Source organism: Gouania willdenowi, chromosome 22, assembly GCF_900634775.1.
Source record: "Gouania willdenowi chromosome 22, fGouWil2.1, whole genome shotgun sequence".
Lineage (NCBI taxonomy): Eukaryota > Metazoa > Chordata > Actinopteri > Blenniiformes > Gobiesocidae > Gouania > Gouania willdenowi.
Window position 1 is genome coordinate 25,653,978 of NC_041065.1, and position 21,656 is coordinate 25,675,633.

Consider the following 21,656-nt stretch of genomic DNA (forward strand, 5'->3'; position numbering starts at 1 on the left):
GTGAGTTTACAAATGTATGAAATAAAAGTGCAGCTTTTATTTCATACATTTGCTTTAGTTGAACTCTAGCAAAGAAATACCTCACACTGTAGCATTCACTCAGCATCTAGACCAGGTTCTCAAACGTTTCAGCCCTCGACTCCCAAAATAAAGATGCCAGAGACGGAAGGTGGTTGAACACAGAATAGTCATGTGGAGACAGGGCTATCTATAAGGAGGAATAAAGGGAAGAGCTTTTTGGAGCCCATCCAAAAAGTCAGCAAAATGATGGTCCATTGTTATATAACCACATCTATTAATGTATCTGAATAATATCCACTGTTATCCAGGAAGTTTATTATATGCTCCATTGTACATAGTCATCTTAAAGATGTAAATCCTTGTTTTAATCAGAAATAACATGGGTTAAATGTGACCAAAAATGGTGGAAAAGGTTGTGAAATGGGATTTTAAAAACCACAGAAATTGGTTAAAAGTTGCAAATTAGAGTGGCCAAAAACAGTCAGAAAAAGTTGCCAAAATTAGAACCATTAGTGGGAACAATTAGTTTAAACTGGCAAATAATGAGCATGACAAATTGTGAATGTGGGTAAATTGGAAAAAATAAGCATGATATAATATGATGAAAAGAGGTTAAAAGTGACAATAATCGGTCAACATATGCAGCATTATGTGGGATAAGTGGTAAAAGAGGGTTTATAAGTGCCGAAAATGTCCTAAAAGTAAAAAAAAAAAAATGTGCAGAAAAGGCATTGAAATCTGGAGAACTGGCAGAAATACAGCAAAAATGCATCACAAGGAGCAATAATATGGCAAGAAAAAGTGAAGACAATAGGTTAAATTATGGCAAGTTTGGTATAGTTGCAGAAAAATGGTAAAAAATAAGCATCTTAGTTTCTTGAAGGCATCTGGCGCCCCCCTGCCAGTGTCTTGTGACCCAAAATGGGCTCTTGAACCCAAGGTTGAGGCTGTTCTACACTGTAGACATCTTCAGTACTTGTATCACATACAGAAGATGCCTGCACAACATAGACAGTGAAAGGAAAAACTGTATTTTTCCCTGCAACCGTGAACTAAAAGAGCTGGTTTCTAATCTCCAGCTCAGCCTATAAAGGATAATGAATCCATAAAGCATTGAGTGAAGTCTCTCCACATTGAGTGGAATAAAGACCTATAGCTGGATGGAGAGAAGCAGAATGATGGGAGCCATAAATAAAACACACGCCTGTTGACTTGTAAACCCTCCACATCTAATCAACTGCCAGTCACTGAGATAAAGAAGACTACCAACTCCAAGGACTATTTGCAATCACCATAAATAACGACTCTGTTGTCTTCATGTTTGATACGTGAAGCTTTCTTACTGTTGAGTTAGAGCTGGTTAGGAGATGCAAAAGGCAGCAGAACCTGCGTAAGGAGGAATGGTTGGATCGGATTTATTTCTGCTGGTAGAATAAAAGTAAACTCTATATTAAGGTGCTGAGATACTGCTCAGTTGGAAATCAGCTTCTTTGTGCATCCAAAACGCTCCACAGCAGGGGTCTGTAATTAGACGTGTACGTAGGAAATGTGACTCTATTTACTCGTGAGCATATTAAGAACTGATCTGCATCTCTTTGGATATTACAGCTTTAGCTATGTGTGTGTGTGTGTGTGTGTGTGTGTTTTTGCAGCTCTGCAAGTCTAAACTTTGATTGTTCTTCTTCACAAATTATGCATGCAAATGCAACCTGTATGATGCTATTAATTAATTATTTAATTAATTAGGGGAAATAGCAAATCTGTTTAATACTTTGGGTCTTTTTTCCCACAGAACCAGAAAATATGGTCTCGTTGCTATTGATTTTACTTTGTAAAAACATATTTTTAGCTAATTTTCCAATTCATTTCTGATTATTGAGTCTTAATTACAAACTTATTTTCAATTATTAACTATCGATTCGATTCGATTTTCGATTCAATTTTCAATTCGATTTTCGATTCAATTTTCGAATATTGATTTGCCATGTAATATCAGTCAGCTGCTGAATTATTTTACTTCTCTTTAGAGTTACACCTCACAGCGCCTTTAATATTTATAGTGTAACTAAAATGTCAAAAATAGGAGGATTTGCCTGGTTTGTGTTACAATTTGAAAAATGTAAATAATCGAACTTGTGGAAGACATCACTCATAATCGTGAATAATAAAATTGTGATATCTGATTTGTGTGTCTTTAAAGCAGTGAGGGATGGTTTGACCTTGAACAAACACCTTTTGTTAATTTTTAACTTTTTTCTTTTGGTGGATTTATTTACGGTAGTTACAACTTATTCTCAATCACATTTCTTATGCTTTTCTAGCTCCTCCAACAAGTATTTTTTTCCCCTGAAACACTAGCAAGTTATTACCACTAAAGTGAAAAAAATTACACCTTCTTTTATGTTACTTTACATTTTCACAAAGACATTTTAATGGACCTGAATATTTCCTACTCAAAGGTAATGCGTCTCAGGTTAATGCCATATATACTCCTGATAAGGAAAGTGCTTTATAAATCTAATGCATTTTTTATTAAAATTAGAAAATTGCCTTGAAGTCATTAATTATCCAGAAGATCAAAGATATTCCAGAATATATTCACCTGGAGTACGGATGAGTTCATACGATGTGTGTAAGACACTGTGTTACACAAATGCTGTAGGATGGACCAATTTAATCCTGAATAGTGGGGAATCCAGTTTCCAACTGGGAGATGAAAAGAACAAAGCAGATCCTGTGGTGTATAAACACGTCAGTTTTAGACGACAGGTGGAATGAAAAATGCAGGATTCACAACTAGCTGTGCCTTCACCATCTGCTGCTTTATTCTCATATTCTGTTTGTGCTCCATGGTCCGTCAGCAAAGCGTTTCACAACATTTTCATTCATTTTTTAAAGGATTTCCGCATACATGTGAAGTTGCTACCAGGTTTGGAGTCAATTATAATTGTAGGTGCGGAATGAATTATTAGAGAGAGCACAGTTCCCCCAGTCAAATTCCTCGTGTGTATAACATACATTACATGGCCAATAAAGTTGATTCTGATTCTGATAAATTGTCAATTATAATTTAACGCAAAACTGGGGAACTATGTTACAGAACTTTTATGTACAGTTCTACACATATGTAGTTAACATTTATTAAAATATGTTTCATATCAAGCTTTCCCACATTTTACCATTAAAAAAAAAAAAAAAATGAAATTAAAGGTTATACTGATACAAAACAAGCTCAGACGCCCACACCAAGAATACAAAAACCTATATTTTCATTGATTAGGAAGCCTAACAAGGTAAACAATAGGAAGGAAATAAATTAGATGATAAATGTTTTTAGTGTGTTTTAAAGCTGACTTACGACACGTTACCATAAGAGACGCGAACAGAAAGCTAACACAAGAGGAAGGTTAACTTCTATTAGGTTATTTATTTCAGGCTCAGTAATTGTGATTATTGTAATTGAGAACGTAATTGTAATTGACTTTCTGAGGGTAAAAAAAAAAAACAAAATTGTTATTTAATTGTAAATGGAAAAAATGCTGGTCACTGTAATCAATTGAATTATAATTGAAAATGTACTGTAACTGAAAAATGTAATTGACCCCCATCCTGGTTACTACTCACACACACCTGCAACCCCCCAGAGTGTTTAAAAACTGTAATAATGGAATCTGAGCCTGATCTGTTTGGTATTTGTAAATCTGAGACCAGGATTTGTCCATACTTTGTATTTCCTCGTGTTCGATGAATCCCAAACACATTTCTGCATCTTTGTACTCTGATTTCATTCATTTGGATTATTCTGCGCAGACCGAGCTGTCGTCCTCCATGAACTTCTAAAACAAACCAAAGACAGAAGCAAACAATGCAACTTGCAGAAGCTCACATTCCCACAGCATTTTTTTACACAGTGCGTTTTGCATTGCACTTTAGAGATCAATCTTTAAATAGAAAACTTCTTATTTGTCAAACACTTGAAAGTCAGGTAGGTAGTACTGAAGAAAGCAGGGGAGTGATTATATACATTTAGTTATAATAAACAATTGAGAATCAGGGGCTACGACTACGGACTGCATCTAAAATCTCCGATATAATATATATATTGGTTTTTATTTTTTCAATATCTTCCATTTTATTTTTTTTATTTATTTTATTTAATCATAGAATATAGGTGAATTATATGTAATCCATTGGTTTATAATAAATGGGTCTGTCTTTATTAATAATCAAGCCTTTTCTAACATTCCACACTACAAAATAAGTAATAAAAGTATGTATGATTTGTGCTGATATCGTATCGTACCAATATCGGTATCGGCCAATACTCAAGGCTGCAATATCGGTACCGTATCGGAAGTGAAAAAGTTGTATTGGGACATCCCTAAAAATATAAAAAGGATAAATATTACAAACAGTTAACAACTGTTATAAATGGGTTAAAACATTCAGGTTCTGGGTATATATAATAATCGGAATAAATAAATGATGCATCATTTGCATATTTTTGGGAGCGCAACATAATTGATGTGCACAATGCACATCAGTAACAAACAACACAGCATTAATTGATGCTGTTATTTACGAATGCTTCATCGAGTTCATTGATTGGCAGTTTGTGTTTCACTTTCACAATAAACTACAAATGTGTAACTACAGTATTTGAGAAATACAAAATAGCAATTGTTCCAATAAATTAGCTCTTTTAAACTCTGGGTATCTATGGTGTCTGTGACCTCCTAAAATGTCAAATGATATTTTGTTTGTTTTCATAGGGTAAACACACAGCAGCATTGCTTAATGGGCCTGTACTACAAAGTTGGACTTCCTCTTATTGTGCTAACTTCTGGGATTCATTCGGTGTGTCCTGCACTACGACGCTGGCTAACTTCCTACTGGGCTAAATCACCATGGTAACTTGGAAAATGACCTGTTCATTGTTAAAAGATCCTGGTTGGTGCAGATCTGAGATAGATACTGTATAAAGATTTAAAACTTTCAGTACATAGACATTTCTAGCCGCCTGTGTTGCCTGTCGGGAAGGCCGGCCCTGGTTGGCAGCATACTGCCTGTGTTCCTTTCTTACTGCTTTTTCTGCAGCAACAGTGTTGATTTTGGTCTGAATTATGGATTTTAATTATTCATATTTTTAAAGAATTATTCCTCAATTGGGAAGTAAAGTGCTCTACACATTTTGTGATTAGACTGACGCTGTAATCTTCACCCCTGTCAAAGGAGCGTGGAATCACCTCGCTTAAGTGAACGTATTTATATCCATCAACAAACAAAACTTGTTTCTCACCCCTCGCCTGGCAACCCAACCCTCTCTTTATTACAACAAATTCAGAAAAAAAAAAAAAAAAAAAAGCATTACATGCAATGAAATTTTACAAAACCAAATAAATAACTAGCATGTAAATAAGTTAATCTTGTCACTTGGTGAAGAGGAAGTTCTCCTTCAGTGTGTTTTATTCATTTCCTTACTCCTTTATGATTACTGTCTATTATTATTCCCTTAAGATTTCAGATACCCACAGAAAGACATTTTTTCGTGAGAGAATAGTGATGTATAATGATGATGTGTAAGTGGAGTATATATATATATAAAGCCATGAGTCAACAGGTCACAGCCTCTTGCTCTATTGACCAGTTAACAATGTATGTATGCGTGAATCCATCAGAATCCATCAGGGTGAGGATGGTCACAGCATGGCTGAAACTGGAAGTCTACGAGATGTCTCCAGTCCTGGAATAAGAGACTGATGATGAAAGGATAAATGGTGCTTTCAGACTGACTCAGCATGGAACAACAGGAGATGCAGGAAGAGGATATGGAGCACCTGCTCATCCTCATCCTCACCTGCTGCATCTTCATCACATCCTACCCTACCATCAACTTTTGAACCTTTAAGGAGTCTTAAAGTCTACACCTGTAAAGGGAAAGGCAGCTTTAGGAGTGCAGTCAGACATTTTTTGGCGTCTCTCTGGTCCCCCCCCACTGCAGCACCCAGCACAGCCTCCACACACACACTCACAAACCTCCATACGCAACTTGATATACAATATAAATAAATAGCGGAAAGCAGAACCCTTCAGCCTTAACATCAGTTTGTAAATAACAAAGCTCACCTCACAAAGCGTAGTGATGGATGCTGTCTGGAGACGGGGATGATGATGATGCTGCTGCTGCTGCTGTTGTTTTTTTTCCTTCAACACCAAGAAACGAGAGAAACTCCCACCGTCTGAGGGACCGTCTGACAATTCCACACCCACATGCACGGTCTACAAGGGACCGCCAAAAATTGTCAACACAAAAGATTTTTTTCGAGAAGCAAAGTATTTATCAGGGAGTCGAAATATTTACCTTTATTTATTTATTTATTTATTTATTTATTTATTAAATGAGGAGCAGTATAAGAACAATAATTAACAAAAAAACCTGAGCAATTGTGCTGCTGTACTTATGCTGCTAAAACTTAAAATGTAAAATGCAATAATAATAATAATAATAATAATAATAATAATTGTTATAAGTATTATTTACCAACATTTTTTGTTTAGACAAGACATAGGCAACACATGCGACCCCCCTTTTTTTTGTCAGCACACAGTAAACACACAAAATGACTCCACAAACAAACAAAACAGCAAAACTACCCACAATTAAAAAAAATAAAAAAAAGACACAAAAAATACATGACAATAAATAAAAATACACAAAAGGACTCATAAAAAAATCTCATACAAATAAACAAGGAAAAAAAAAAAAAAAAAACAGAATCACAAAATCATAGCAACAACAACAAAACAAAAACACAGACAGACTGAAATAAGGACAAATAAATAACATCTGAAAATTACAACAGAAATACACAAACCAATCAAAGTTGCCCATTCATGGTTTAGACTTTTGGAAAGAAAATTAAAGTCAGGATGAAAAAAAATTGTTATAAAATATTTTAATATAATATAAAATATTTTATAATAACAATAGGAAATATTGTTATTGATAACAATATAACAGTATAAGAAATGAATGCATGAATGAATGAGTCACAGCAGTAAATTGCTGACTGACTTTTATTGTTATGATAAAATATTATGGGATATGAAAGTTAAAATTACACCAAGGCTGTAACCATTAACATAACATTTAAGGTCATTGGATTTCGAATAAAATGTCATTATTTTTCATGATGTATTTTTCAACTGATGGGAAATCTAGGAATGATCAGAACAGGGGTAATTTGTGACATTTGACTTAGAGGAGAAAAACATGAGCATGCAGCGCCCCCTACCGGATTATTCACGTTGTTCGAAGCTCATTAGTGGAAAAATATCAGTTAATTTCATTGGCATTTATTTAATCAAAGGAAACTCAATCAATCTGATGAATTTGTTGAAACAGAGAGGACTTTACAGTCAACCCATCCCCACCTAACTATTTTTTCTTACTGTTATAACTGTTCTTGGTTTTATTTTGACCTCCTTTAAGTATAAAAAAGTGTCAGGATGAATACTGTATGTATGGGAACAAGGGCATACGTAAACGCATGAAATTATACTTTTAATAATTATGTTTATGTGTTGATATTATTTTCATAAAGCCAATAATAATATATTTCTTTTTCTTCTTCTTCTTCTTCTTTTTCTTCTTCTGTGTAGTATTACCACCCAAAATAATACACTTCCAACTCTGAACTATCCTACTTAGCAGAAACACAATGAACAAGGTAATAACTCCAAAAATATATTTTTCTTTAAAATAAAATAGATGAATAATGATTAACACTTGAAGTTTTATACGTAAGGCTGACATTACGCTGTCATTCGTATGAATATGATGTCATGAATGCTGTCAATAAATGTTGTTTGCCAAATTTTGACACCTTTGGAGCTTTGTTGGCATTTTTGGGTTAGGTGGAAGGATGGGGATAGGGTTAGGTAACATACGACACCTTATAATAATAATAATAATAATAATAATAATAATGATAATGCATTGGGTTTTATATAGCGCTTTATCATAGATGCTCAAAGCACTTCACAGAAGTAAGGCATTATTCTTTCACTCCACACTTGGTGGTGGTAAGCTACTTTTGTAGCCACAGCTTCCCTGGGGCAGACTGACGGAAGCGAGGCTGCCATAGAGCGCCATCGGCCCCTCCAACACTCACTCACACACTACATTCATTTGTACAATATAATATTGTTTGTATAATATAATATCATGTTCATACAATATACAGTCCCCTCCAAAAGTATTGGAACAGCAAAGTCAATTCCTTTGTTTTTGTTGTTATACTGAAGACATCTGGGTTTCAGATCAAAACATGAATATGAGACAAAATTTCAGAATTCCAGCTTTTATTTCATGGTATTTACGTCTAGATGTGTTAAACAACTCAGGACAGAGCACCTTTTGTTTAAACCCTCCCACTTTTCAAGTGAGCAAAAGTATTGGAACTAATGACTGATGGGTGTTTCTAGTTGCTCAGGTGTTGCCTTGTAGCTTGATTGCTTAAACATTAAAAATAGTTCTTGTTTTTGGCTTTGGGTTTCAAGTGTGAAAACTGCATTTGCTGTTAAGCAAACATGAAGAGAGAAAAGCAACCTATTTTGAAGCTGAGAGAAGAGGGAAAATTGATCAGAGCTATTACACAAACATTGGACATAGCCAATACAACAATTTGGAAAGTCCTGAAAAAGAAAGAAACTACTGGTGTACTGAGCGACAGACATCGAACAGGACGGCCAAGGGTCTCAACAGCAGTAACATTGTGAGAGCTGTGAAGAAACGCTCAAAGACAACAGTCAGTGACATCACTACCAACCTCCACAGGGCAGGGGTGAAGGTTTCACAAACCACTTTTCGAAAGAAGACTTCAAGAGAAGAAATATAGAGGTCATACCACAAGATGCAAACCACTCATCAGCAAAAAGAATCAGAGGGCCAGATCGGATTTTGCAAAGAAGTACAGAGATGAGCCACAAAAGTTTTGGAACAAAGTTTTATGGACTGATGAGACCAAGATTAACCTCTACCAAAGTGATGGAAAGGCCAAAGTATGGAGAAAGAAAGGATCTGATTATGATCCAAAACACACAAGCTCATCTGTGAAGCATGGTGGAGGTAATGTCATGGCTTGCATGGCTGCTTCTGGAACGGTCTCACTAGTCTTTATTGATGATGTAACTCGTGATGGTAGCAGCAGAATGAATTCTGAAGTCTACAAGACCATTTTGTCTGGCAATTTACACAAAAATGCATCCAAACTAATCAGGAGAAGCTTCATCATGCAACAAGACAATGACCCAAAACACATTGCCAACACAAGACTTCATCAGGGGGAAGAAGTGGAAGGTCTTAGACTGGCCAAGTCAGTCACTGGACCTTAACACAATAGAGTATTTTACCTCCTGAAGAGGAGACTGAAGGGGGAAACCCCCAGAAATAAACAAGAAGTGAAAGATGCTGCACTAAAGGCATTTCAAATGAAGAATGCAACAGTTTGGTAAAGTCAATGGATCACAGGCTTGATGCAGTTATTGCAATATTAAATGTTATTCACTTTAAGTTAATTTAATAATGTCTGTTCCAATACTTTTGCTCGCTTGAAAAGTGGGTGGGTTCAAACAAAAGGCGCTCTGTCCTGAGTTGTTTAACACGTCTACTGTAGATGTAAATACCATGAAATAAAAGCTGGAATTCTGAACTTTGGTCTCATATTCATGTTTTGATCTGAAACCCAAATGTCTTCAGTATACAACAAAAACAAAGGAATTGACCTTGCCATTCCAATACTTTTGGAGGGGACTGTAATTATATTGTCTGTACACTATGCTATATTGTCATACATTATACTGATTCAAAATATATTTTCCCTTGTGGCAGCTCTAGGCTTCCGTACTATCAACTGTTTTCCATAGTTTTAATAAATAGGTGCCCCTTCCCCCAAAGCTTTATTAACCTCTACTTGGCCTTTAAAATGCTGAATAAGCGGAAGAGGCCAGCAGGTGGCGCTAAAGGGCGCGTGCAGCAGCAGCAGCTCCGGTGTTGCTAACGTCAAAGCGGCTCCAGAGGCTCCTCGTGCCCGCTGTTGGTTTCCCAGGCTGCCGCTGAAAGGACAGCTCTGACATCAGCAGGTAGGTGAGCGTGTTGTCATGGAGACACCATCGCGGTAACAGCGGGGCCACATCTGGCACAGATGTAATGTCATTTACTGCTGAGACGGTGCTGGTTAAAGGGGTCAATGTGCGGTTCCTTTCCCCGCACCGTGCTGTGCCGTGTGGCGGCCCTTCGGTGGAGGGATTGCCGCTGTTGCTGAGCGGATTCCCTGAAAAACGCGGAGCTGCTGCAGCCTCTCAGCACCTCTAACACGGTGCTTTTTCCTCATTGGTTTGATCCTATTCAGACTAACTGGATGTTAGGATGTTAGTGAAAGATGGATGAGATATTCTGGGTATTCTCAGTGGCCCCTGAGTGTCCCCAGACCCCAATCAGCTCATAAATGAGTTCATCCTCTTCTCTACCAAATCCTACATGTGGATTGACCTGCGTCAGATGATGTTATTCCTATCCTCATAATAGCTCATTGCAAACCTTAATATTCAGATTTTTTTTTCATTAATATTTTACAGTTTTTTTCCCCCCCTTCTAGTTTATTGTAGATTATTAACACCACTGATGCATAATTATGCCTATTTCAAGGCACATGGGCTCTTTTAAAACACAGACTTTCATTTTTCACTTTTTATATTGAGGTTATTTTTATTATTCTATTTTTAATTTCCCCTTCGCACTCTCTTACATCGCATCAAAAGTAAAACACATACATAACAATCTACACACTTCATCCCTTCCACTCAGAATATGTATTTACAGTACATCAAATCTGTGCACAAAATGTATATAATGTGTTATATTAAAAACCTTTGAGTAATCATTGTGCTTGTACATTAATAATATTCTCATTCATGTGGATCTTGTTGGGTTCTTTCTTCTTTTTTACTATGGACTTTATATTTTGTTCAGCGCTTTGAGATGACTTTGTTGTATTTTGCGCTTTATAAATAAAGTTGAATTGAATTGAATTGAATATAACAAATACATTATTTATACCCGCTTTGTTATTAATATTATGATTTTTTTTAGACCATTATTTGATGACAAGAACCCACCAGAAGGAACATATTTTGAATAATAATCCAAGAACACTTAAACTCAATTTCTAGATGGCATCTTGACAAATTTAAACGTTAGTATTAATAATGATTAATATTATTTATTTTTTTTTTTTCAAAAAACCATCATCCTCCTACATTATTGGCAATAAATTGGTTTTGCTCATTTGTTCATTCCCATGAGTTTGAAATGAGTATTTCACTGATCAGCCATATCATTATGTCCCCTTTGCTCTCCTGTTTGGGGAATGTTGGGATGCCCATGGGGAATTCTGAATTCTTTCTAATCTGGATTACTTGATGTACTGTCTGCATCAGTATCATCAGCATCATCTGCTGCCTTTGACTGATAAGGCCTCGATCACTCCGGACGAGCTTCAGTTGACCTATTTGTCTTTAAATGTGTCCATTTTTCCAAACAAGAACCATGTTAAAGAGACGATCAGTGTCGTTCCTCTCACAGGTTCTGTGTATTCCGTATATGTTCAGGTTTTCTTTATTAATGTTTCATCATATTTAGTGATTAAAATGGCTGTTGACGAGTTTGAGGTGCTGATTTAAAAGTTATTCAATTTTGTAGTGTAGAATGTTAGAAAAGGTTTGAGCAAGTGATGTTACTCAATCAGAGAACAATAATACATACATACATACATTTTAACCTTCAACATAATATCTGCAGTATTCTACAATTGAATAAAAAAAAAATAAAAAAAAAATCAAAAAAAAATCAGAGAATCCGGAAATTTGAATTCGATATCCGATATTTGTTTTCAGGCTAATATCGAACCGATATCGATATTGGATCGGGACACTCTTACTATTTATTATTAACCAATGGGTCACACACATTTTTTTTTAAACATGAAAATATTCTACAATTGAATAAAATAAATAACCTCAATATATCCAATGAAAACAAATTATATCTGGGTGCATATAGTTTTTTTCTTTATTTTTTGCTGATATCGGACCAATGTGCGATATCAATAGTGAATCAGGACACCGTTACTTTTAAAACCATGGAACCTGAACAACGTTTTAATGGTTGCATTTAAAGCCTTGGGGCTAGGTTAAGTTAGAGAATATTGTATTTTTCAGTATATTTCTTTTTGTTTGTTGTATTTTTGGGTAAGACTCTACTTAAAGTTTTATACATAAATTTGACATTACGCAGTCCAGCATAAAAAAGGTATTATGAAGACTGTCATTCAGTGTCGTTTGCTAATTATGACACCTTTGGAGCTATGTTGGCATTTTTAGGGTTAGGTGGAAGGATCTGGTGGGGTTAGGTAGGGTTAGCGGTAAGGCTGAACGATTAATTGCATTTGCGATATCGCAATATCATAAATGCGATTTTCTAATCGCAAAGGCTGCATTTATTATTTTTTAGTAACAATTGTTTTTTAAGTTTGTTGGGAGTTTGATTTACCTAAAAAAATCCACTTGGTTAAAGCAGATATTAGTTCTTACTTTTCCTGCACTTTAGTATGTGTGATGTTATTGACTGGATATTAGTAAGCTTTATTTATTTTTATTATATATGTTTATTTTATTTATTTATAGACTGTCCTGTTAAGTTCAGAGAGTGTTTAAGAAGTGCAGTCCACATGTTTACATGTCTCATGAAACGTGAAGTTAGTCAGATATGTTGTAGAGGTAAAGCCACAAATTTGTTTGCTTTATTGTTGTAATCTGTGCTTTAGAAATTGTTTATTATGAAACAGATTGATTTATTGCTTGTGTTCATTGAAAAATACATGACAAGAGGCCCATGTAATAAAATAATCGCATATTAAATCGCAATTTTTTTTTTCTTCTTTTTTTTCTTGTCTGCACGAGCTGTCAAAGGTCAACACTACAAGAAGTGCAATCTTTTTTAGACAGCAATGCATTTTTTAATTTTTTTTGTTATTGCAATTAAATAAATTGCATTATTTTATTGCATAATTGTGACCATCACCAGCCCTCCCTAAGGAAGGGTAAGAAACACTTTATTAAAGGGAGAATATAAAAAGAGAGGGCAGTGTTACACCTAGTGAGGGGGTGGGGGGAGGTGGAGGGGGAAGAGAGCAGGGAGGAGCGATTCAAGGAAGAGAAATGGAAGGGTGGGGAAGAGTTGATTACTGTAAAGTGAGAGTGAGATGTGAAGTTGTAGACGTGAGGCTTAGCTATAATGGTGGTGGTTGTGGGCAGAGGGAAGGAGTGAGTGCTAATACCTGAAACAGGTATTTTGGATCAACGTGTCTCAAGTTAAGCCCACTACAAGTTTTAGCCCACAGTCCAAGGCATGCTAGTGCATCGTAGACCGACGTATGTGCAAGAAACTGCCACTGCAAACCCAAGCGCCGCCCCGGACTCGAGGACGCAGCCAGAATAGCAGAAAGAGCGGGGGCCAGGGAGGCCAGGCAACCCCTCCCTGGCCGAGCAGCCCCCCAGACGCCCCCAAGACACCAAGCTGAGAGGCAGCCACCGCCCCCCACATACACACCCGAGAAAGCAAGTAGAAGCCGAGGAGCCAGCGCACTCCGCCACCGCCCCAACCCCTGACCCCAAGGCCCCCCACCGACATCCACCCCCGCACCCAATCCCCCGAGGGGAGGGCCCCGAGAGCCCCCCGCCCGAGACCCCATTAAATCGCAATTGCAATATTGGGGAAGAAAAAAAAAAATCACAATTAGATTATTTTCCAAAATCGTTCATCCCAAATAAGGTGTCATGAAGGCTGTCATTAAGTGTCGTCCGCTAAATTATGACACCTTTAGAGCTATGTTGGCATTTTCAAGGTTAGATGGAGGGATCCGGTGGGGTTAGGGGATAATAATGACAACGTAATGTTAGCCTTATGTATAAAACTTCAAGTCAAGTGTTACCATATTTTTGTAAGGTGATTTTCTGGTTGGTCATTCTCATTCAGGTGTAAATAATGAGGCACATACAGTGACCCCAGCTACTGTATGTCTATACTTAGTGTTTCCTGGCAGCACATATTAGATGATCGTGTGTGTGTGTGTGTGTGTGTGTGATTCCACTAACTCTTGGTTCTTTGCTCTCTCACAGACATGTTCACCAGGATGTTAAAGCTCAGGCTTCTCAATGCTGTAGCACCTGCCTACTTTTTCATGGCTACAGCCTCCACTTTTGCTTTGCACTTTGCCTTTTTCATCCCAACGATTTTCCCAAACCCAGAGGCGTCACTGAGCAGCTCTGCAGCTCTTCACACAGTTGTTTTTTTATTCCTGATGTTCAATGCGTTGGGGAATTACATAATGACGATCAAATATCCTGCCGAGAGCGCCAACGAGACCGCCGTCCCTGTGTGTTCCCCCCACTGCTCGGATAAAGTGGACGCACACTACCTCCTCAATGGACGCCACTTCTGCAAACTGTGCAAGAAAGTCATCCTCAAAAGGGACCACCACTGTTTTTTCACCGGAAACTGTATCGGCAACAAGAACATGCGTTACTTCATCATGTTCTGCATCTACACATCATGCACATGTTTGTACTCGTTGGTTCTGGGCGTGGCCTTTCTCACGGTGGAGTACTCCATCTCCTTTGAAAACCCACTGACCTTCCTCACCCTCCTTCCTCTCTCCACTGGCTACTTCTTCATGGGTGAGTTTTCAAGTTGAGAAGCTTCAGTTCTGAGTTCACTTTTGATAAACAGGCTATGGGACCTCGTCGGGATGTCAGGTCCAGTATTAAGATGGTTTTCCTCATATCTGACGCTGATAGTTTTAGTGTGTCAATCAACTGCAAAATGTTGAAGCCTGTGGATCTATTTTGCAGTGTGCCTCAAGGCTCTGTTCTTGGTCCACGCTTATTTCTTCTGTACATCTTCTTCCCTCTCTGCCAGATAATTCCACAGTTTACCGACGTTTGCTAATTATTGACAATTCTACTGGCTTCCTGTCTTGTACCGAGTTTATTTCAAAATCCTGGTTTTGACCTTTTGAGCTTTATAAGGACACAGGCTCCTGTGTATTTAGTCAACCTGATCAAACCTTACAGATCGTTCCGGAGCCTCTGAGGTCCTCAGGGCAAAATCTCACAATGGTCCCTCGTACTTGTTTTAAAACTGGAGGTCGGCCATTTAAAGACCCACTTTTTAAAGAAAGGGTTCTAGCCTTAGCGACTCAGTCAGAGCTGCCGATATTGATTGTATTTTCGAGGGCCGTGCAATTAATTGAAATTTGATTACGATTTTCATTGTTACACCCAACAAATACAAAAATAACATAATCAAGAAAAAAACTGTTATTGTATATGTTTGAAGACGGCCAAGAACAAATACATATTAATCAATCAATCAATCACGTGCAAGAAGTGTTTCGTTTTATGTAAAAATCAACATACATTACTTTAGTGTTTGAAGGATTATATTCATATTTAAATAATATATTTTACATTTATCTTGGATGACAAATAATCGTTTGAATAATCGGACTAAAATAGTCATGATTATTATTTTTTCTATAATCAAGCAGCCCTATTTATTTTCTTGTATATTTGTATTTGAATGTCTTTTATCTTTATAAAGCACTTTGTGACTATTGTAATGGACAGTCTGTGAAAAGCGTTTTAACAATAAAGTTTACTTACATACATACTTACTTACTTATTGATTTCCTTTGTGATTTCTGGTTTACAGGAACCATCTCAGGCTTGCAGCTCTTCTTGGTGCTGATGCTCTACGTGTGGCTGGGCATTGGTCTGGTCTGTGCTGGTTTCTGTTGCCAGCAGGTGCTGCTGGTGGCTCGGGGGCAGACGTGGTGTCAGCTCCAGAGGGGGCAGCTTGTGGAGAGTAGCAACCCCTGGATAGCCAACCTAAAAGATGTTTTTGGTAGTCGTTGGATCCTGGGGCTGATCCTGCCAGTGCAGACCGTGGAGATGGGGTCTATGGACTTGGATGCACACAAACAAGACTGAAGGATCCCCGTGTATTACAACAATGGTCAACGTAGGTCAGAGGTTCAGATCTGATGACCCATTTACTCCTGTGATTGTTAAGGTAGGCTGTTTTTTTTTTTTTTTGGCCAATAAACATCAGATAAAAACATCAAAGTAGGATTTAATAAATCTAATCAATAGTGATTGCAGCACATTCTAAAATATATTTTTGTTTATGCTAGTTTAGCCATTTCATATAGTTATAACCATTAAAAAAGGTTAAGGCAGTGGTTCCTAAACTTTTTCTGTTGCGTCGTCCTTTCAAAAATTAACCATTTTCAGGGCTCCCTATTGCAACAAAATGGGTAAAATAATAATAATAATATATATATATAACCTTTTTTGAAAAGGTCCAAACTGTGACTATTTTTCATCAAAAACACATAAAAATAACATAAACTGTGCAATCACATATTTTAGAACAGTAATAAAGTTACTTGAGTGCAAAGAAAAACATATTTTTCTACTTTTCATATTTAATGTTCCTCCCAGTTTGGGAACCACTGGGTTAAGTTAATTTCGTCATTGCAAGTACAGCGATAATCTGCATTTACTGATTAAAAAACAACAGTTTTTCCTCTTAAAACTAACTTGTATTTCATGCATTTATCTATTTATCACACAGGAAGTTGCACACATAAACAGGAAGTAGCAACCCTTAGGAGTAATGTGGACAAAGGTACTAACCTAACAGTCCTACACCTTTCTGAATAAAAGTACACTTCATCTTCTATCACTGAACAGTGCAACCCCTCCAGGGTATGAGCCCTCAGTTTGAAAACCACTGCCATATGCGAAACATGCAGTTAATGCTATAGAAAATGCTTCTAGAATTTTTCTGTGTTAATGAAGTTTAAAAGGAGACTTTGTGACATTCAAAGTCGTCGATGTGACAGTTAGCTGTAGTACCATACATTCCTTTAAGGACATGAGCCATAGAGTATATTAAATTATTTAAGTGAATCAATGCTTCTCTAGTGAATAATACTATCAATAGGTTGTTGATTTTGGATTTCTAAGAACTATATAGATTAACTGTAATTTATACAATGGCTTTGCAGTCTTGTATTAGTAAATAGCCTGTGCTATTAGATGCTGTGAGATGAACAATGTCTAATGTTTGTCTACGCTAACTAGCTGGATGCTAATGTGTGACATTCAGGAAACAGTAACACTGCAAACTCTTGAAGACAATAATTCACTCTTAAGGGCTATTAGACGTGGAAACTGTCTGTCAGCTTAACCTACAGGTCTGACTGTAGTTTTTTTTTTGTGTGTGTTGAACTGAATGTTTTCTACATTATGTAAGACTTGGAGGAAGGAATATCCAGGGTATTTCTCACAATGTGCCATGTTATGTGCTTATTTATAGAGAACCCCAAAGATTCTCAATACGCTGTATAGTAAAAGGAGAGACGACTCACTGTTTACTGTGAACATCATGCTGAAGGGGTTTGGGTTTTATTTATTAAATGTACTTTTATTTTTTAAAGGTATGTTTCCTTATTCTGTTATACCAATAAAAGTATTCAGTTGACACCAAATTCTTGTTTGTTTTAATTTTTTTTTTTGCATACTGAAGGATAGAAAAGAGGAGTGAATTAAAGTATGAAATAATTCTCAAACAAAGTTTTATTTTTATCAATCGTCAAAAACGTTGCAAAATCAATGTTTATTGAAATAAATAGGACAAAGACACACTGTGAAGCAGAGCAATACATTTATGAGCTTGCTTTTATAATACACTCAGCACAACAGCTTAGCTTGTTTAGCCTGAGCAAAAGGTTAATAAAGAAATATTTTTTTCTGGAGTGCTACACATTGAAACACACAATATATACGATACGTACGAATACAAGCTGGTCAAGCGTTCATATTCTGCATGAACATGTACAGACTTTAAAGGCACAGGCATTCAGAAATATGAAGTTCACAAATTTATCAAGACATGAGGGGGAATAAAAGCCTGTAATCTGCAAGACACAGAAACATGAAATAATCTTGCATTGTCAAGCTTAACATATTAATAAACAAGGCAGCAACAGATCCTAAGGCAAGACAGTCATAAGGCTACAGAACCCAAGCCTCCATTGACTCTGACAGTCTTGCCAGATTCCCTTCACAGTGAATCCTACACATTATGATTCTGTACATCAGTGGTTCTCAACCTTCAGCCTGTGACCCCAAAATAAAGTTGCCAGATCCTGGGGACCCCCACTGTAAGGGAGGGAATTTTGGAGCCCATCCATAAAGTCAGCAAAATGATGGTCCATTGTCTATGAATCTGTGATAACCACATTTATTTATTGATCTAAATAATATCCACTTACCCGGGAAGTTTATCATTATTTGTGCCATATTATATAGTCATCATAAAGATGTAAATCCTTGTTTTAATCAGAAATAAAATGGGTTTATAAGTGACCAAAAATGGTGGGAAATGTGGTGAAATAGGATTTTAAAAACCACAGAAATTAATTAAAAGTTGCAAATTAGAGTGGCCAAAAACAGGATTCAAAGTGTAAATACTGGCTTAAAAGTGGCAGAAATAGGCGGAGTAATGTAATTGGAAAAAGTAGGAACCATTAGTTTAAACTGGCATATAATGGGAAGATCGTTGTTAAGTTCGCAAAAAAATTATCATCAAATATGGTGAAAAGAGGTTATAAGTGACAATAATGGGTTGATATACGTATATGACAAAAGGTGGGAAGTGGTGTTAAAATTTTATAAGTGCCAAAAATGTCTTGAAAGTGAAAAAAATGTGCAAAAAAGACATTGGAATTTGATAAAGAAGTGGCAGAAATGGTTGAAATGTTGCAAAAATGCATTAAAAAGAGCAAAAATATAGCAAGAAAAAGTGATGAAAACAGGTTAAAATATGGCAAGTTTGGTGTAGTTTCAGAAAAAGGGTAAAAACAAGCAAAAATTGGCTCAAATTGTTAAAACAAAAAATATCCCAGTGTCTTGCGACCCCAAATGGGATCCTGAACCCAAGGTTGAGAACCCTTGCTTTACATAACTGACAAGATCACTTTTAGTTTTCTTGGTCAGAACAAAATAACATAAATAATGACCACAGGAAATTACATTTTTTTTTCTCGATTTTTTTTTTTACTGAAATAAAATGAGATTTTGCTGCTTTCAAAAAGCTGCAAAATATCAGTACTTCCATGTGCTCAGTCAGATTTAGTAACAACTCAAAAATAGTGAACTAAAGTGCAAAGGATGTGCTTTCATTGTGAATTTAAATAAATCCAAACAATACAAATTATGCCTTAGGTTCTCTTTGAGGCCATTACATTCACAAAATGAATATTAAATAGAGCTTAGTTAGACTAAGGGAATTTTGGTGGAAACATGTGACTAACATTTTTGTATTAGACACTTAACAGTGTATAAGAACAATAACTTCCACACAGAAATGTACATTACATTGCTGCACTGATGCCATGATGGCGATAGATGTGTGTGGACTGGCGAAAACACCAGAATCTAATCAAAATTCAACCGGTTCAGTGCAATCAATAGTACGGGCACCCCTCACTACTGTTTGATGGAATTCGGCTAAATCTTATGTACGAGACAAAATTATTTAATGCCTTTAAAAAAATTTACAATTTTATGCAATTAAATGCATCTTTTGACTGTAGCTACAAACTACAGAAATGTACAGAATAATATAAACAAGGGGATCTTGTTCACAATGTTTAAATGTTAAAATATCAGAATCTGATAGAGATAACATTAAAAATACAAGTTTTCTAACCTTAAAAGATTACTTAACCCTAATGACAATAACAGCATAACTGAAAACTATATGTTAACTTTACTAGCAGGAATGAGAGGTGATGTAAAAGCTGCATTAGCAATAAAAAGCATTTTAGTGGAGGTCGACCTGTTTGACGTGATTACGGTACTACTCCACCTGTGCACCATTCACATCACTCCAACAGGTTTAATGAGGTTAAAGGCATCTGATTGTAGCGTACACTTACCCGTTTTAAGGTGTCTTCCTTGTTTAGCAGGAAGGCGTGTGTGGTACTGTAGTAAGATGGCCGACAGACATTTTCAAAGTCTCATTAAGTGCAACATCAGAATCCGTCCACACAGTAACGCTCCTGGCCTTCTTAGGAATTACGTCATAACGTCCGAGGAACTGAATGACGTGTAATTAAGTGCTAAAATGTCAGATTGAAATGCTATCACACCATAACCTTTCTATGGAAGCGGAAAAATGAAGAGTCAGCCTGACGTGAACTCTGATTGGTTACAATCGCCAAAATGGTGGAATATTATGTGTATTTCAAAGCTAAAAGTTGATATGAACGACTCCAAAGTCATTTCTTACACAAATTAGGAACAAAGTTTTATCATTCACCTTAGTTTGGACCCATCGTCTAAAGTGCATTCATGTGATGGGTTTTTTGATAAACCTAGACCGTCAGACAACACCCAGGTGTGTTTATCAATGATTTAAGTGCTACGTGCTACATACAGTATAGATCCAGGTTGCACGTTGCTGACACTACAGAAGTACGTTATAAATAGGGCTGGGGTCAATTATAATTTTAAATGTAATTGAAAAAATCTATTGCTATTGTAATCATAATTAAATTGTCATTAACTTCAGATAATTAACTTTAATTGAAATTGGCATGGAAACTGTAAAAAAAGGTTTCATATCAATTATTCCCACTACCTTTCAGTTCTCTTGAGGATTATTTTATCAATTTAAAAAAAAAAAAAAAAAAGGAAATCGAGGGCTATACTCATACAAAAAAGGCTCAGACGCCCACACCAAAAATTTTAATAGCAATATTTTCCTGGATAAGGAAGTCTAACAAGGTAACCAAGATATGAAAAACATATTAAATGATACACAATAGTTTTTTGTATATTTTGCAGCTGATTTAAGACGTAAGAGATGCTAACAGAAAGCTACAACAAGAGGAAGGTTAAGTTCCAGGCTGGGTAATTGTGATTAATTGAATTTGAACTTTAGTATTTGAAAACATAATTGTAACTGACTTTCAAGAGGAAAATAACAATTGTAAATTTAATTGTAATTGGAAAAAATGCTGGTCATCGTAAAAATGTAATTGCCCCCAACCCTGGTTATAACTGCTGACGAGTTTGAAAATAACCACGCTTTGTTATTCCTAATTTAGATGTGCTTTAGTTTCCAACCACACCTGCGGTTGACGGTTTTGTGCACTAAATCATCTCATTGGAGAGTCAAAGCATGTGATTGGGCTAACTATTAATATTATAACATTCTGCATTCACCAGATCTTCAGACATACTGTATCCTCCTCATCTCTGACCCACACCTGTCAATCGTACGGTGTTCATTTTAGGACATCCTCAGGTCTGAGTGAGGTATCAGGAAAACCTCGGTCATTTCACAGACCAAACAGACTCAGGCTTCAAAATAAAAGTCAATGAATAAAACCGCCACCGGCCGTAAAACACGACATGACGTTGTATTATGAAGAAACCGG

At 36.4% G+C, this 21,656-nt stretch overlaps 2 protein-coding genes across 2 annotated transcripts in view; one reads left to right on the forward strand and one right to left on the reverse strand.

Annotated features, from left to right (window-relative positions):
• tmem63c (transmembrane protein 63C) overlaps positions 1–6,224 on the reverse strand; it is a 45,117-nt gene extending 38,893 nt beyond the window's left edge. Inside the window, exon 1 of the mRNA XM_028438525.1 lies at positions 6,148–6,224. The gene's annotated coding sequence lies outside the window, so the exon portion shown is untranslated. The remainder of the gene's footprint in view (positions 1–6,147) is intronic.
• A 3,842-nt stretch (positions 6,225–10,066) lies between these two features.
• Positions 10,067–16,335, forward strand: zdhhc22 (zDHHC palmitoyltransferase 22). Its single transcript, XM_028438642.1, has 3 exons — positions 10,067–10,164; positions 14,260–14,817; positions 15,854–16,335. The coding sequence occupies exons 2-3, from the start codon at positions 14,262–14,264 to the stop codon at positions 16,129–16,131; spliced, it is 834 nt and encodes a 277-aa protein (XP_028294443.1). The 5' UTR covers positions 10,067–10,164; positions 14,260–14,261; the 3' UTR covers positions 16,132–16,335.
• Positions 16,336–21,656: the final 5,321 nt, after the last annotated feature.